The sequence below is a fragment of the Bactrocera oleae genome, chromosome 3 (assembly GCF_042242935.1).
Source record: "Bactrocera oleae isolate idBacOlea1 chromosome 3, idBacOlea1, whole genome shotgun sequence".
In the NCBI taxonomy this organism is placed as follows: Eukaryota; Metazoa; Arthropoda; class Insecta; order Diptera; family Tephritidae; genus Bactrocera; species Bactrocera oleae.
The window spans coordinates 24,604,234-24,621,178 of record NC_091537.1 but is presented as its reverse complement, the minus strand read 5'-3'; the positions used below and the strand labels follow the sequence as shown (position 1 = coordinate 24,621,178).

At 39.0% G+C, this 16,945-nt stretch overlaps 1 protein-coding gene across 1 annotated transcript in view; it reads left to right on the top strand.

Moving 5' to 3' along the window:
* The window catches only part of ham (hamlet), a 43,526-nt gene extending 26,917 nt beyond the window's left edge, over positions 1–16,609 (top strand). The window contains exons 5-8 of the mRNA XM_036374013.2: positions 2,228–2,384; positions 6,043–6,199; positions 13,300–14,382; positions 14,457–16,609. Of these exons, the coding sequence (XP_036229906.2) occupies positions 2,228–2,384; positions 6,043–6,199; positions 13,300–14,382; positions 14,457–15,713 (2,654 nt within the window). The 3' untranslated portion in view covers positions 15,714–16,609. The remainder of the gene's footprint in view (positions 1–2,227; positions 2,385–6,042; positions 6,200–13,299; positions 14,383–14,456) is intronic.
* Positions 16,610–16,945: the final 336 nt, after the last annotated feature.

Here is a 16,945-nt window from a genome sequence, read left to right as displayed (position 1 = left end):
TTATTTATTGCTATAAAAAATATATTAATAATCGAAAATTAAGGTACACCTTTTTGGCGCTTTTCTTGCGTATAAAAATAATTTTATCTTAGTATCGAATTTTTTGAATTAAAAGCTAACTGTAAGTCCTTAAAGAATTTGGTAAAACAAATGTTAGGTTTGCTTGGAAAGCAGAGTTTTTAAATATTTAAAATTAACATTTTAACATTAGAAAGCTGTATAGAATTTTTAAACTCTTAATACAAAAATATTCCAAAAAGCAAATATATTTGTTGTAGCTTCGTAAAATTTTTTACAAATTATTAAAAAGTATATCATTTTTTCTTTATTATATTTATTTTTTAATGTTAAAATATTAAAAAATAAATATTTTTTACTTATAAGAAAATCTTACTTTCAGCACATTTGTTATATTTTGTCCCATTTTTAACAAATTATTTTAATAGTTTTCAGATATATTTTCCTCTATATTTTTAATTTTAAATATTTTTTAAATGAATAAAAAACATTTTTTTCTTAGTTTTCTAAAATTATTAAAAAAATAGACATGTATATGTCTAATTCTAAAAAAAATTAAAACAAATTTTTTACACATTTCAAAAGTTATATAAAAAAATATAGAGATATATTTGTTTAAAATTTTTGATTGTTTAACATATCTATTATTTTTTCGTTTGCTAATTTTTTTATGATTTTTACTAGTTTGAATGGGAAATTTAATATACAAATGGCTATTGTTATACTCAAATTTTTCATATATTTTGTTGGGGCTATGAATAATATAGAACAAAAAAAAAATTATCTTATTTCTAATTTTAATTTCAAGGTTAAGCATATATTTCTTATTATTACATTTTGTGTATTTTGTTTTCTAATTTTTTGTTTGTTTTTTGAACAATAATAAAACATAATTATATTAAAATAATACATATTTAAAACTAAAAAACAAAATTTTTTGATTTTTGAAAAAAAAACAATAAAATAATTAATTATTATTTTTTCTCATTAAGTTTTGTATATTTAGTTTTTTATTTTCCTATTTTGATGTTTGAACCATTCCAATTTAAAAAAATAATATTTTAAATATTAAAAAGTAATTATAATGAAATAATACATAATAAAAAAGGAAAAAAATTTGAAAAACGCAGATTTTGAAAAAAATGTGTTAGTTATGTTTTATTTATTCAAATTTTATTTTCACGGTTTATTACATTTTGTATATTAGTTTTTACATTTTTTTGTTTTTCCAAATTAAAAATAATAATAACAATTTAAATATTAAAAAATAATTATAATCAAATAGTACATATCTATATAAAAAAATAAAAATTTTGAAAAAATCAATTTTTGAAATTTTTCGCTTTGGTATAATATAATATTATTATTTCGGCTTACGACTTTCAACTTCGTTCAAGCCGCACTAAATAATAGTAATATCAAGACAATACCATCAACGGTACAGCCCATGGCTGCCACATTAGAATTAAAAAGCATCCTGTTACGCGAAGCAAAAAGACAATAACAATAATAATGTTAACAACAACAACAACTATTGGTTCAGTGATTTTATCTGCGGTGTATTCATTAAAAGTGGCGCGGCCATTGCACCAGCTACGAGCTACCAGCCGTAAGCTGCCAGCCAAACGCCAAAAGTGGTACAGTGGTCTAGTGCTCCGAACTGCTCACCCACGTAATTGTGGCGTATGTTGTTGTTGTTTAACACACAGCGTTCGATTTAATGGCGAGTACAATAGTGGGCTACTACCGAATGTTGCTGGTTGGTAGCCAACAATTTGGTAGTTTTTTTCACGCCAGCTAGTCAGTAGGCGTCCTCCACGCTGGTCAATTGACCTTTGATGAGCCCAAAATTACAGCTGCAACTGGTAATTTCCTGCGGTTGTGATGCCCGGTGGCGAGGCAATAAGTACGTCGCCACAAACTCATGCCACAAGGCAGCTGATGCTGTGGCGCTGTTTTCCGGCGAAGATGTCGCGGAGCAGCGCGGGTAGTTAACGTGCCTTTTGCTGCCGCCTCGGCGCTCATAAATCATTTGCCGTAAGCGCGCCGCCCGCTACTGGGCTCCAAGATAGCCGCGCTACATGCATGTAATGAGCATTGTGCTGCCGAAATATGTGTCAATAATTTTATTGTTGTTGTGTTTTTTTTTTTTTTGTATGAATGTTACACTTTGGAATCATTCGTCTACTTATTTATTTATTTTTTTCAGGATCTCTCTATAGTGGCGGCAACACCACAGGCGACGACGAGTACAACCGTGACCGTTCGTTTAGCGAGAAAGCGGATTGCCTTGATTTGACCGACGACGAAAACGGTTTCGACATACGTTGTGAAGTTTGTGATAAAACATTTTCGGACCTAGACGAGTAAGTAAATCAATTAACTACATTATCTGAGTTTTTAGAAATATTATTATTAAATGTTTGCTTCGTTGCCGCCCAAAATTAGTATTTATTTTAGGAAGGGAAAATAATTAAGTAAACAAGTAATAAAAAACGCGCCGTAATTAACAATTTAACGACCTGAGTGACTATACAAAAATGGTCTGTCTCACCATAGAGGCAGTTCATGACACTTTACCGCAACAGTGGCCTTCGTCAACTCGGCGCTTACACTTTTCCATACATATTCAAAACTGATTTTCTTTCACAGGGATATTAATGAGAACCAAATATATTATATATAGACATAATTTGTATAGGAAAGTAGTGTATCTGTGGGCCCAAATTTTGGAAAACTTTTGATTTCAACTCATTAGGAAATTTAAGAAAGCTTTCAATTATTTTGAATTTCAATATCACTTTTCCGGCTTTCAATTATATAAGAAAGTTCCAATTATGCAAGAAAGGTCTTCTTGTTTTTGTTCTAAATTATAAATATTATACTTCACCCTTCACATATACAAATTTTTCCATACAAGAACTTTTAATCGGTCAGTTTGTATGGCAGTGACGAGTATATGCAATAGTGGTCCGATCTGAACAATTTGTTCGGAGATTGCACCATTGCGGGATAGACCAAGCTAAATTTTGTCCAAGTATTTTGCCAAATAAAAATGTTTTCCTTGCAAGGACAGTATTTTGATCGTTGGGTTTGTATGGCAGCGATATGCTAAGAGTGGTCCGATTTCGGCGGTTCCGACAAGTGAGAAGTTTTTTGGGGAGAAAAAGACATGTGCGAAATTTCAAATCGATATCTCTGAGGGACTAGTTTTTCGTATATACAGACATACAGACGGACGGACGGACGTCACTAAATCGACTCATCTCGCTGATGATTTATATACATGTTTTATAAGGTCTCTGACGTTTCTTTCTGGATGTTACAAATTCCATGGAAAATTTTATATAGCCTGTTCAGGGTATAATAACAAACTTTTGTTAAGAATTTCCATTGTACCGTATAGTTAGTATCACTCGTAGCCATCGAATATTTTTGAAATATTCAGGTCTCAATTAATTTAACCTCTACTCGCATATTTACGCCACACTCGTCCAAGAGCTTAACCCATCCTTAGGCAAGTTATTTCTCTATTAAGTGCTGATATGCTTATCGTCAGTGATTGTTTTGATAATTAAAATAACCCTTTGAATTTCGAACGCTAATAAGCAACGGAAATCAGATAAAAGAAACCACAATTGTATTTGTTTGCCAAGAAGGAACTATTAATAGTATAGGACTGTAGCAGTCAATCGGTTGCTTAATCAGATTACCGCTGTTAATTACACCCGTATGTGTCATCAGCGATAATGAGGCAGCAATTAAATGTGTCAATCTAACTGTAACCTTATGAGAACTTAGTCTACTACACGTTTAGGTATATATACTCGTATTAGCTGATATTTAGATTGACCTTGACGTACCACTTGTGAAAAAACGATTTTATTTTTATTTTTTTCTGTTTTCTATTATCTACGTTTTTCTATAATTCTCATATGCTTATATGGAAGTTATTTGGCACAGATTATTGCCTTAGGCATAGCTGAAATCTCCGAAGAAATTGTTCAGATCAAGTCACTGTAGCATATAGCTGCCAACAAACTGAACGATCGGAATAAAAAGTTTGTATGGAAAGCTTTTTCATTTCACGAGATATCTTCAAGAAATTTGCCATGGATTATTGCTTAAGGTAATGATGCAATTTCTGAAGATATTTTTCAGATCGAATCACTATAGCATATAGCTGCAATATAAACCAAACCGATCAAAGCTTGTAAGGAACTTATTTATTTGTGAAGAGTTATATAGCTTCAATGCAACTGAAGTTAAGGTTTTTTCATGTGATGTTTTGCTTTACAACAAAATAGTCACACGGTACCTTTTACAACAACAGAAAAAGGCCATAAATCCATACCGCTCATTAACATTGCTAATCACTTTATTTGCTCACAACACTTTTCTCCAATTATCACAAAGAGCTCAACGACTTGGTAAACAAAAATGGATTGTCAAGCAAATTGAAATGCAAATATTTATACGCAAAAGTGATAAAGTGTTGGTGTTTGTTTGAAGACACCCCTGAGTGTCTTCCAATTCGAGTGGAATTAGTGCAAGTTTTTGTGTGCAAACGCCGTTGTGTCGCTAAGCGTTGGAGCGCACTAGCTATACCAGCTTATTTGCACGACAGTTAAAGTCAATTGTTGAAGTGTTGATATATTTACATGCCACGCCACATACACATACATATGCAGTGATTGAGCGCGGCTGAGCACGACGGGGACACAGGCACAATTCAAATACTGATTCGTTTGCACATTCAAACGGAGGTAGAGGGAGAGTTGAACTCAAGCGAGCTTAGCTGGTCACTGTGCCACCGCCGCTGCACGTGGAATACGATAAAATATGTACGTGATTATGTCGAAAGTAAAGTAATGTGGAGCAGGATGTTTCGTTTGGGCGCTTGCCGGCCCTTCGTGTGCTCGCGCCTAATGCATATTTTAGATTTTCTGCCATTATTAAATGAGCAAGTGCGACGGCACGCAACAGATAACTCGCCACGCCACTATGCAACACATGGCATTCAGCGCAGCTCAGGCGCCACTATATGCAACCAAGATATCGCAGGTGCTTTCGCTGATATTTTCTCCATTATGAAGAGCAAAAACCAGCATAAAGCAAAGTTTGCGCCAACAGGCGTTCGCTGTATTTTACCTGAGCGCCACATCCCTAAAGCGGTCAGTTATACAAATATAAATGTGTGGAGAGACAATAAGAACGCCCCACTTGAGAAGCGCGCACCGCGGCGCACCACATATGCCTTTATAAGTATACGCTCATATGTCTATTATTTGCTTGATTATCGCCGCGTTCCCGCCATCCTTTTTGTTGGTGCTCTTATCTGATATTTGTCGTGCACTCATTCATTTTGATGTACATGCAAACCGCCCCAGAAAGACAAATAAATACAAACAATAACGCCTTCAGGCACTCAACACCCACGCACACACCAACACATACACACACATAGCACAAGGCTTTTGTAAGCGCGGCAGAGCATGCTTGTATTAGCCACTTGACATGTGCTACCTCATTACGCGCGGTACTCCAACCAACCCAACCGACAACACAGCGCGCCCCACTCGTTGAACGCCCGTGCGCGATAAGCATCTTCGGTCGTCAAATTGTGAATTTTTATGTTTCGAATATGACCGTTATTCGCTGTGTATGCGTGGACATGCACATCAAGGACACAAATCCTGACGTTTCTGTTGTGCATGGTTTCCAACAGCTGCGCTCACAAAGCGATTTCGGTCGGGATTGTACATATTGGAGCGGCGCGATCGTATCGCACATTAAATATTGAACATCATTTGGCTAATTGTTGACAGGCGAACCAGTAGACAAATATTTAGATAATAAACTTTGGCGGCATTGAGGATATTTATCATGATTGCTACATTGCTTAGCATATATATTTGCTATATATTATTTATTTATGCTGTTTTTTCAGTTATTTTTTGATTTTATTTATGTATACATTTTTTAAAAACTTACAAGTTTCTAATTTATAATTTTATTTTCTAGTTTGGACCATCATTTGGTTGCTAAGCACTCGTTTCGTAAAGACGAGTTTCCCTGCGAATTGTGCAACAAGCCATTTTGTCATCGACCTTTATTACTGAAGCATCGCGCCTTAGCGCATAACGAAGTTCGAAAGTATCCCTGTGAGAATTGCCCAAAGGTGAGTTTCAATAAATTATTTATAAGTTCGTTTATTATTTACTACCAAATTTCGCAAAATTTAAATTTGAGAAAGAAGAATTATAAAGGGAAGTTTGTGCTTGAGGTTAGCAATGTTATTAAGCATTAAGGGGTGGTGTTGATCTACCCTTTATTTAAATTTTGTTTAGATTTGTTTTCGGTTTTTTTTCGGATTGTTCATTATTTGCTTTTTCGATTGGTAGGAAAAATAGTTTAACAAGCGCTCTAGTTAGCATTCCGGCTTGCATGTGGAGATCAACTATTCGGATATGACCATCGGAGTCGTTATGCAGCCATTCTATGTGTCAGAGCCGCCATTCGTTGGGGCGGGAGACAATCGTCATGGATGAGAACAGAATCTCCAAGGCTTGGCACTTTTTCAGACGTCTGTCTTCGGTACGTGTTATGGAGGCCCCCTATATACTCTTCTTTTCATTGGCGTCTGAAGTTATGTTGGGAAATTTTATTTCTATCCCATCGATTTAATACGGGTAGCGATTCCCCGGCTGCTCAGCTATGGCCAGATTGGGTGCTCCTTTGAGAACATGCGCTTGCGTTAGTCCGACGAAGTGCTACATAGCTACCTTTCATTAAGGCCAGAGATCTTAACATTGAATCCAGAAACTGGTCAGTATCTGGAACCATATAATGTTTTCTAAAATATGTTTTTCGTTATATATCGTATATTTTCTAAGTTCCTATACATTCGTAATCATTCGAGAGAAATGAAATTCTTGAAACGAACTGTCAAACTTTTTTAACAATTGTAAAGGAAGCATTACTCTTGTAATGAATTTTTTTATCAAAGACAATAAAAATAACGAATTGATACTCTTATTCTTCTTTACTCCCTTCAATCACCATATCTATAATTTTTTACAAATACTTTGACGGCTTTTCAATCGCGAATTTTTTTTAACGTTTATTCCTTCATTCGTCGACCGAATTTGACAGCTGTTCGCTTTATCCAATTTCGCCACCAAATCGCTTATAGTATTTGTAGATTTTATAGGTCACTCGGTTTTACGATAACTGTATTAGTTTTGATCGCATTCGTGCGTATCAGGTCCTATTTTTCATAGATTATGTATAGTTTGGTTTCATCTCCAAACCCAAAACTACTTTTGATGTCAGAATTTTTCCAAACCTTGCTTCACTTTATCTTTAGAGTGACAACGCCAATATGGTTCAGAGTAGCGGCTCGTTTTACTTTTTTCAGCATTATATTGAAGAAGACTCATGAGATGCCCTGTCGCACTGTTTAAAACCTCATCTTGTATCGAACGGCCCGAAGCGGTTCTTCCCGATATCGACGGAGCTGATGGTTATGTTAGTTTCGCAGGGATACCAACTTTAAACATGACGTCGAATAGACAGCTTCCGTTAATGCTGTCGAAAGCGGCTTGACAAAAAGGTAATGGTCGATTTGTTTGTCGAGGGTCTTCTGCAGGATTTGACGTAATGTGAAAATCTGGTCTATGAATGATTTGCGAGGTTTAAAGCCTAACTGATAAGTTTATTTACAATGAGCTAAAGTCTTCTACATAATACTGTCGAAAGAACCTTATATACAAAGTTAAGAAGGCTGATCCCGCTCTAATTAACGAGACTGGGGGTCTCTCTTCTTGTGGATAGAGCAGAATTCCCTCACATGCCAAGCATTGTGCATGCAAAAAAAGAAATACTTCACTTAGGCGAATATATTATGTATGAATACTTATAATATAATTATACAGTTAAACCTTTCGTTGTGACGGAAGCCTTTACGAGCTTCGTTATCCAAAATCGTGAACACGTGTCTACTTATGGTCATATTTAATAAGCGCACCACGTGTTCATGTCCTTGTTAACACAGCGCGGTGCGGTAGCCAACAGTAGTTGATCATTTGTATACACATTAGTCAATCTGCGAAATAGCCATAAGCGCGAGCACATTTCTACCAAGTGGCAAATGAAGCTGAGGCTCGCGGTCAGGGGCTGTCAGCTCAGACGTGTTTTGCCTCTCAAACGAAAGAGATTGTCCGGCCAGAGTGTGGCATTGTAGAGCAGCGCGCCGCACCCCATGCAAGCTCACCTGTGCGCCGTTTCGGCTGCTTGTTGTTGACTTTGAAGAGACTCCGCCTTGTCCATTTATCTTCTTTGTGACAATCTTGCGCCTCGCAGCAACAACACTCCCTTGCCATGAGCTATGCCTCGGTGTTTCTCTATGTAGCGGAATATGTTTTCAACAAATCCAAGATTACGTAGTATGCGTTAATTTTTCAAAAGCAGAACGGTGGTGGGATGGGGGCACATAAGAAAAGAAAATAGTATAATGAATAAGATAAAAATTAATGGAATGTCACGGTGCTTAATGTCTTAAGTGCGAAGATTGATCAACCAGCGCCAAAATGAAAGAGTTAAGGCAAAGCAACAACAGAACAATAACAAATAGACCTGAAAGACCTGCGTGATTGTTAAGAGTTTGAGATGCGGAGCGTAGTGGAGACGCCATTTCGAATCATAGCAACGACAAATGTCCAAATCATTGATTTCATTACAATGTGGCATTTAACAAAGTAACGCATGAAATACGCAATAATAAAGTACTGGGGATTTGATAGAGAAAAAAATATATACTCGGTCTATAAATTTATGAGCGATGAGGAGCTACGCTGCCAGCGCCACTGACGACGTTGCCGTGTTGATAATGCTGATGATAAAATACTTTTGATTTCTAGTAGATCAATAGCCGGGGCCACTTACTTTTGAATTACCACTGAAGCGAAATACAACAAGAAGAAAACAATAGAAGATTAACAACAATAACAACAATTGTTACTTGAATAACAACAAATACCATGAAAAAGAATGAAATTGAACGCAAAAAAGTAGACTCGAAATAAAAAATTTCAATGCATTGTTTAAACATAAAAAATAACTCGAAAATGAAAAACAAAATTAAAAAAATGTAGAAAATTAGACAAAAGAAAAATGAGTTTGAAATATTCAAAATCAGGGCGTGTACTTACCCAAAGTACTTAAAGTGTGGTAATGATCAAATTTGGAGCTGTGACGTCCGCCCGCACACTTCAAAAAGGTCGAAAGGTGTAAATAAAACAAAAAACGGAACGTTATTGAGCACTTGCCACGATTATGGTGCACTATGAAAATACACACACACATAAAGCGGCAGCTAATAGCTCAGCCTTTGCGGAAACTGAGCGGAACAGATAAACTTAAACCTAATATGCTGTTAGACTACTGCCTGTGTTTTCGAACCTAAGCAACCTTATAAAAAGAAAATTTTATGTATTTTTAAAAATAAAGTTCTATAATAAAAGGTTCAAATGGTTATAAAGATACATATTTTACATAGATTTTTGAAAATTTTCAAAAGAAAATGTTCAAAACTCGCAAATTACGACGCTATTTTCGGCAGTAACTCTGTAAAAAGGTGCCTCCGCGTTGATAGCAGAACATCATACAGGATCATCTAAAGTAAAAAAGAAAAAATACGTGTTTTAATTAAGGCCACAAACTAGATATTGAATGAAGGACAATATTGGATATTTTATTTTTGGCAATTTGAAAATTGGTTTTCAGTTCAAGGTTCAGGTTCATGTAGGCGATACATCTCCTACAAACTTTAAAACACAGTTTCGAGGAAAACACTTTTAAAGTCGTAAGTGATTATTTACATAGCTGACTTCGAGCGCGCGACTTTTCAAGATTGTATCTCCAAAACTATTACTCGGACCAGCTTGAGCATTTAGGACAGTATTTTAGAGATGTTATAGAATTAAATAAGATAATAAAAAAAATCAATTTTTTGAAGCCGTGTAACCCATGTAACCCCTTATGCACAGTTTAACGATTTTCCAACTGGGCAGCAGCTCAGATTGATGGACAATGCCTCACAGCAACAACGCAACAAAACGATAACGCGCATCACCATAACACTGCACACACTCACACACAATAATTGCGTTAAGTGTGGAAATTTGGTTTGCATGTCGATCGAATTGTGGGTCATTAGCAATAAGTAGGTTCTCGGTGGTTGGAAACATCTTGAAAGATGCTTTTAATGGCTGACATGCAGCGGCAAGTTGTGGTTTGGTGGCATGCAACCAAACATGATTTGTATTTTGCTACTTTACCGCTGCTTTGCTGCGATCAAACGGTCAACGGATGAAAACGAACGAACAATCGATCGATCGATCAAATCAACGGTCATTGGGGCAGAAACTGATGGTCGCCTGTTTGCAGTTACGCAGCCAAATGGGCGCATTGTGATGAGCTTATGCTGCGCGTGACTCTGGCACACCGCGGTAATTGTTTCAGTAGTTAACGTGTCGTGTACATTGTATACTTCAACTGATCGTGCTACAAAATGGGCACAACTCTGAAGATACACCCGCATTGCGTAAGTAGACAATGGTGTGGTCTTATTATGTCGTAAGGCTTGTTGGGCTGATCGATCTTGCATGGTCATTTCAGAAATTAAAAAAATATTTCTTTCAAATGCTCATCAAGTGTAGGCTTTATAAACGCTACTTAGGCGCGTTAGCATGCTAGGCGAGCACTTTCAGATTTCAATGAAATTTCTTGGAAACAGACAGACGGTAGAAAATGTTGAAAAAAACAAAGCAGAGTGTGGGTGCATACGAAAAATTCTTATTTGGAACTGCATTACGTGGTTAGGTGGCATTGGTGCTGCGTGCGTTTCCTTTAAGAATTCGTAGAACACCATACCAATGCAAGCCAAACGAACACGCTGAGTGCGGTCGATGGGCAGCTTCAGCTCAGCAAAGCTACTTTGTGCTAAAGTGCCGATGGAGGGTGTTGGAGCGCCAACAGTGAAGACAGTTGGTTTTGTCACACTGACACAGGCACAACAGCATAACGAGCAGCAAGCCGGTTGGACGTTTGTTCACGTCAAATGGCTATCGCAACTCGAAGCGACGCGCATAACTCAAATCAGCTTGGCGCAGAGCGAACGCAATCAATTCATTTTACGCCATTCACACTGAACATATCAGCGAGTGCAAAATAAAAGAAAAAGAGCAGCAACATTATAATAAATAACAGGCGCTCAAAGTGAGTTTACGTTCAAAAGTGCTTCAGCGAATGCTTCAATCGACTTTACACTAATCCTTTTGATGTTGTTATAGCACGAGCTATTCTTGTTTCGCCATAGAAGTAGAAAAAAATAAAAATCAAATCAACATACATGCAGAGGAATGAAAGACAACCAACAAAGTCTTCACGGCTTCACGGCTGTACTTCGATCATCCGCCAGCACCGAATCTAATGCGCGCAAAGGTACATACTCCAGCGCCATAGAAATCTGTAAAAGCGGACGGACGGACAAGCAGACAGACAATGACAGGCAGGGAGACATTGCCAGTCAGCCATTGAGCTATTGAGGCAGCTAGCGTGTCGGGCAGGCGAGCAGCCAGCCGGTGCCATTATGACAGCATGATTAGGCATAACAGTTTCATAAAAGCAGCAAATCGTGCGCGGGCCCCGTGTCCGTAACGACAACAACAACAAATACAATTGCAATAAAAACGATAAGTAAAGCGTCCCTTACACGCCCGCGCTCAGCGCAGCAAACGAAAAGTCAAAGCTTTGCTCTAGCTGTTGGTTGCGCGGGCGGGCCGCGGCAGCTTAGTGCCAGCGGCAAGCGTAACAAATTCTCGCAAATCTTTCTATAACACATTTGTTGTTGGCTCTTGGCAAATGCCTGGCAACCAGTGCCGTAATCTACACCTGGCCGCTTGGTTTGCGTCATTAGGTTTGTACCGTCCGCTTCTATAGCGGGTACGGGTTCGCGCCTGCGCACGGCCAAGCGCCGATGAAAAAACATTTGCTTGGCTTTGGTGCGACATTTGTTTTTAACTTTTTTTCGCGCACGTTGCGGATCAGCGACAATTGTAACAATTGAAGGTAATAATTGTTGTGGGTGGCGGCGTTGTCGCAGTGCGCTGCTTTGATTTGCGCAGTTGGACTTAGGAGCTGCTCTCGTTTTGGCACTTGGCAGCGCGTTAAATTTGCTCTCGTTTATCTCTAATCTTTACCACTTTTCGATTTTGCTATTCTATTATGCCTTTTAAGTATATTTGCCATTCGGTGTCTGTGTTTTTGTTGCTCCTGCGCAGCCAGCGCGCATTTGCATATGGCGCAGATCCGTTTGAGCGCGCATTACCTGTTTAAAATTTTTGCCTTTTCCGTTTCATTCTCTGACATTGATATTTTGTCACAGCGCTGGCTACACAGTGCACACCAAGCACTTGATGTTGCTTTTGAAAACCGTTGCTATGATTGATTAATTTCATTTGCATTTCGATTTTTCTGTTGATCCGCTACTATCAAACCACACACACACCCTTTCACTTACCATTTCAAATAGCCAGCCAGGCCGTCTTGCGCGCTCTAGTCTCGCAGTTGTGATTACCGTTCAAACGGTAGCATGGCCTTAAACGGCCACAAAGCTGCCACTACTTCGCCTTGTGATTGGCACCTAATGTGAAAAAAATTTGTAATACTCACTTAGGCCTGCTAGTAATGGCGCACTCAATTTTGTCTATCTTAAACATAATTTCGCATTGCCCAACCCTCACTGCAGCTTCCTCAAAACCTCTTACCACACAAACGACGAAGCTGCCTCACCCTGCTTCGGCGTGCTGCTTCTTTGTCGTTGTTTTGAGCCATGTACCTTCACTTCGCTTGCCTCACTCGGCAACTATGCTACACGGTTGAACTCATACCGCCATCGCTGCGCGACGTCTCGCATCTCCGCCGTTCGTTTCGCATTGTCTCATACCGAATTTGGCCGCGTCCGTTCTCTGTTACGGTACATTTAAGGTCGCCATATGCTTTTTGATTTCGATTTGATGCTAAGCGTTGCTCATTTTATAATTTTGATCTCTTTTTACATTTTTCGGTGTAGTTGTTTGTATGCTTGTATATGGTATTATATTTCTTATACGATTAAACTTGATTGTGTGTAGCAAGCTACATACAAGCAATACTTCTGTGTGTACTCCCGTCTCATTTCATAATTTTCATTTTCGTTTCGTTTATTTTTTGGCACAGGTATTTTGTGATCCATCGAATTTACAGCGGCATATTCGTGCCAACCACATCGGTGCCAGAAGTCACGCGTGTCCGGAGTGCGGAAAAACATTTGGTACATCGTCCGGCCTCAAACAGCACACGCACATCCACTCGTCGGTGAAGCCGTTCCAGTGTGAGGTGTGTTACAAGGCGTATACGCAATTCTCGAATTTATGCCGTCACAAGCGCATGCACGCCGATTGTCGCATGCAAATCAGATGTCCTAAGTGCGGCCAGAGCTTCAGCACGGGTACCTCGTTAACAAAGCACAAGCGTTTTTGTGACCCCACCAACGTGCCGCTGCCACCACAGCCCGTATCAGCCGGATCCGGTGTGAATTTGCCACCACATTTGCCGTCGCACCAACAGCAAGTCATGCAGTCTCGCGTCTTACAATCGATGAACGCAGCCGTCGCAGCCGCCACTGGTAATACCAATGGTACAGGCGCTGGCTTACCAGGTACTGGCATGTCGCCAGCCGACCATCCGTTCGTGCTGTTTCCACCGTTCTTTCCAAATTTTCCTGCTGCAGCCGCTGCCTACGGATTGCCGGGCATATTTCCGCCGAGCTCAGCGCAGGCGTCCAATTTCCCATTCTTGTTTCCAAAGACTAATTTGGATATGTGTATGCCGGGTATGCCGACGTCAAGTGGTCACAATACATTCAGCAGTCTGCCGTCTATTAAAACTAGACGGCTTCATAATTTGACCTCTGGCGAGAGTATGCGCTCAGGAGATGTATCACCGCCGTCGAGTGAGCACAGTCTGAAGCAATCGAATAGTAATGCTAATGCCACACTAAGTCTAGCCACGGATACTGATGAAGATGGAAAAGTGGCCACTCCACTTGCCTTGACGTTAGCTTCTAATTCACCAAATTTTAATATCAATCAAAACAGTTTCTCCACACACAATCCAAGTGATGAGGATACCAGCTCGTCTGTAGAACTAAAGATTACACAAAATGATGACGTCGACGTACAGGAGCAAGAAGAAGTTGAGGAGGCGGCAGATATGTCAAAGTTTGAGACCAGCACCAACAAGCTTATGGAAGATGACAAGGTAAGTTACTTGAAGCATCACTTAAAAGTCACTTGCGTCGCCATGTAACTAACAACCCTGTCCTCTGTTTTCAGAAATCGATTGATATAATGAGCACTCCACCTCCGGCGGACCCCTCGGATGAAGAAAATAGCAAAACCACAAATAGCGCCGCAGCTGCGGAACTGCCACTAGATTTGAGTATAGGCCGCAAGCGTGCACGCACCGCAAGCTCCAGTTCAACTGCCGACACGCAATCGGTGCACAGCGATCGCTCCACCAACCAGGCTACGCAAGGCGAGCACAAGTCTGATTGTGAACAGCAACCGGAGTCTAACCTAATACGCGTGCATCACCATAAATTACTCAAGCGATCAAGCCAAAAAATATCAACACGTCGCTGCGAGAAGCTCAATCGTACACCCTCGATTACCGCTTCGCCTGGACCAACACCATCACCTTCGCCACCCAGCAAAGAGCAAGTCAATTTATTGTCAAACGATTTGAATTCTTCAGCGTCGGCGGCGGACTTTGATTGCCTTCAACCGTTAGAACGAAATCCGCTATTCTTGGAAGAGATCTATCATCGTTCGCGCACACTAAATGACATCTTTCCACGCCCGTTTCCTTTTTTAGGGCCAATGGGCGGACGGCCAGCCTTTGATAGAGCATTACAATGCTCTGACATGCCGTTTCCGCCCGAACCGGTTTTTCGCAAAAATCTACTACCTGCCGGTCTCATCGGCAGCATGTTGGCCACGGCCTCCGGCAAAATCAAGGATCGCTACACATGCAAGTACTGTGGCAAGGTATTTCCGCGTTCAGCCAATTTGACACGTCACGTGCGCACACATACCGGAGAACAACCCTACACGTGTAAGTACTGCGATCGTGCTTTCAGCATTTCGTCGAACCTTCAGCGTCATGTGCGCAATATACACAATAAAGAGCGTCCGTTCCGCTGTCATCTGTGCGATCGCTGTTTTGGCCAGCAAACGAATCTCGACAGACATCTGAAGAAACACGAAGCCGACACGAACGGTTTGGGTGTTGGTTTCGGCGACTCGCCATCCTCCAATGAGGCAGATCGGGAGGACAACTATCTCGATGAGATACGCTCCTTCATGGGCCAAGGCACATACAGCGAAGAACAGTATACACCAACAAGTATTGGTGGGGCCGAAAACGATACCGACTATGCGGGCAGCGATGCAGACGTGGAGTTATCCGTCTCGCGTTCATCGTCAGTCGATGCGTTGGCTATTAGTAGTGGTGAGGATGCAGTGCTCGTAAAACAAGAGCCGTCGGCAGATGCGACGAAAACCAGCGACGAGGTGGATGTAAGCTCATAAGCGAGAGCAAAGAGACAAACGGCAGTATTGCTTAGAAGGTGTTAAGTGTTTTGAGTTGAAAATTACATAACTAACGGTCATCGTGGATGTGTAGGTGAAACGAGCATATTTCGTAGCGCAGCTTCATGCTGAGTTCTGTAACATTTAGCAATTGCGTCAATAGTGATAAAACAGTGCGCATATACTCGTGACTTACTATCAAACAGATGTGGTGAAAATATAAGCATAATGAAAATTAAGTGTATAAATAATAATTGTTGGACATAAACATACAGTTTCACATGCGTACATACACATATGGTATTTGTGTATATATAGGTGTGTGTGTGAGTATGTAGTATTTAGGTGAGCGCATTATATGCAAAGTATCTAAACTACAGTTGTTTTTGTAATAAGTTTTGTTAAATTAACTATAATGTAATATTAAACCTAAATGAATTTTTGATTAGTTAGCTAGCAAAAGTCAGGAAAGTTGAAAATAATTTTTTGCTACCAAAAAGTGTGAATTGGGCCTCAACAGTCCACCAATTTGCACTCAGCAGCACTTGAAAGCGTCAATAGAGTATTTGTTTAGTTGTAAGTGCCACAATTAAATATTAAAATTTAAATAAATAAGCAAAAATGCGAAAATAAATGCATATACCTATATTAAGTAATTAGTAAGCTAAGTACTAAAAGTCACTTGTAAATAAATCTAATAATAATAAATGATGAAAGAGGTAGTTATATGTTTTGAGACAACACGCGCACATAATACAATTATAAATTAAATAAACAGAATATGAGGAGAAATACGTATGTAAATGTTTAAGTAAATAAATTAAATTTGATTTTTGTAATTTGTAAGAGTAAACAAGTCGTTTAATAAATAAATAAAAAATTTAAAAAAATTTAAATATTTTTTTATACCCTGAACAGGTTATAAAAAGTTTGCCATGAAGTTTACAACACCTAGAAGGAAACGTCGGAGAGAATATAAAATATATACATAATTGATCAGCATGTAAGCTGAGTTGATTTAGCCATGTCCGTCTGTCTGTCTGTCTGATCGGATCACTATAGCGTATAGCTGACCTACAAATTGAATGATAGGAATCAAGTCTGTGCATGGAAATCTTTTATATTTGACGAAATATCGTTGCGAATTTTGGCATAGATTATTTTCTAAGACAACGCTACAATATCTGAAGAAGTTTGTTAGACCGGATCACTATATCATATAGCTGTTATAC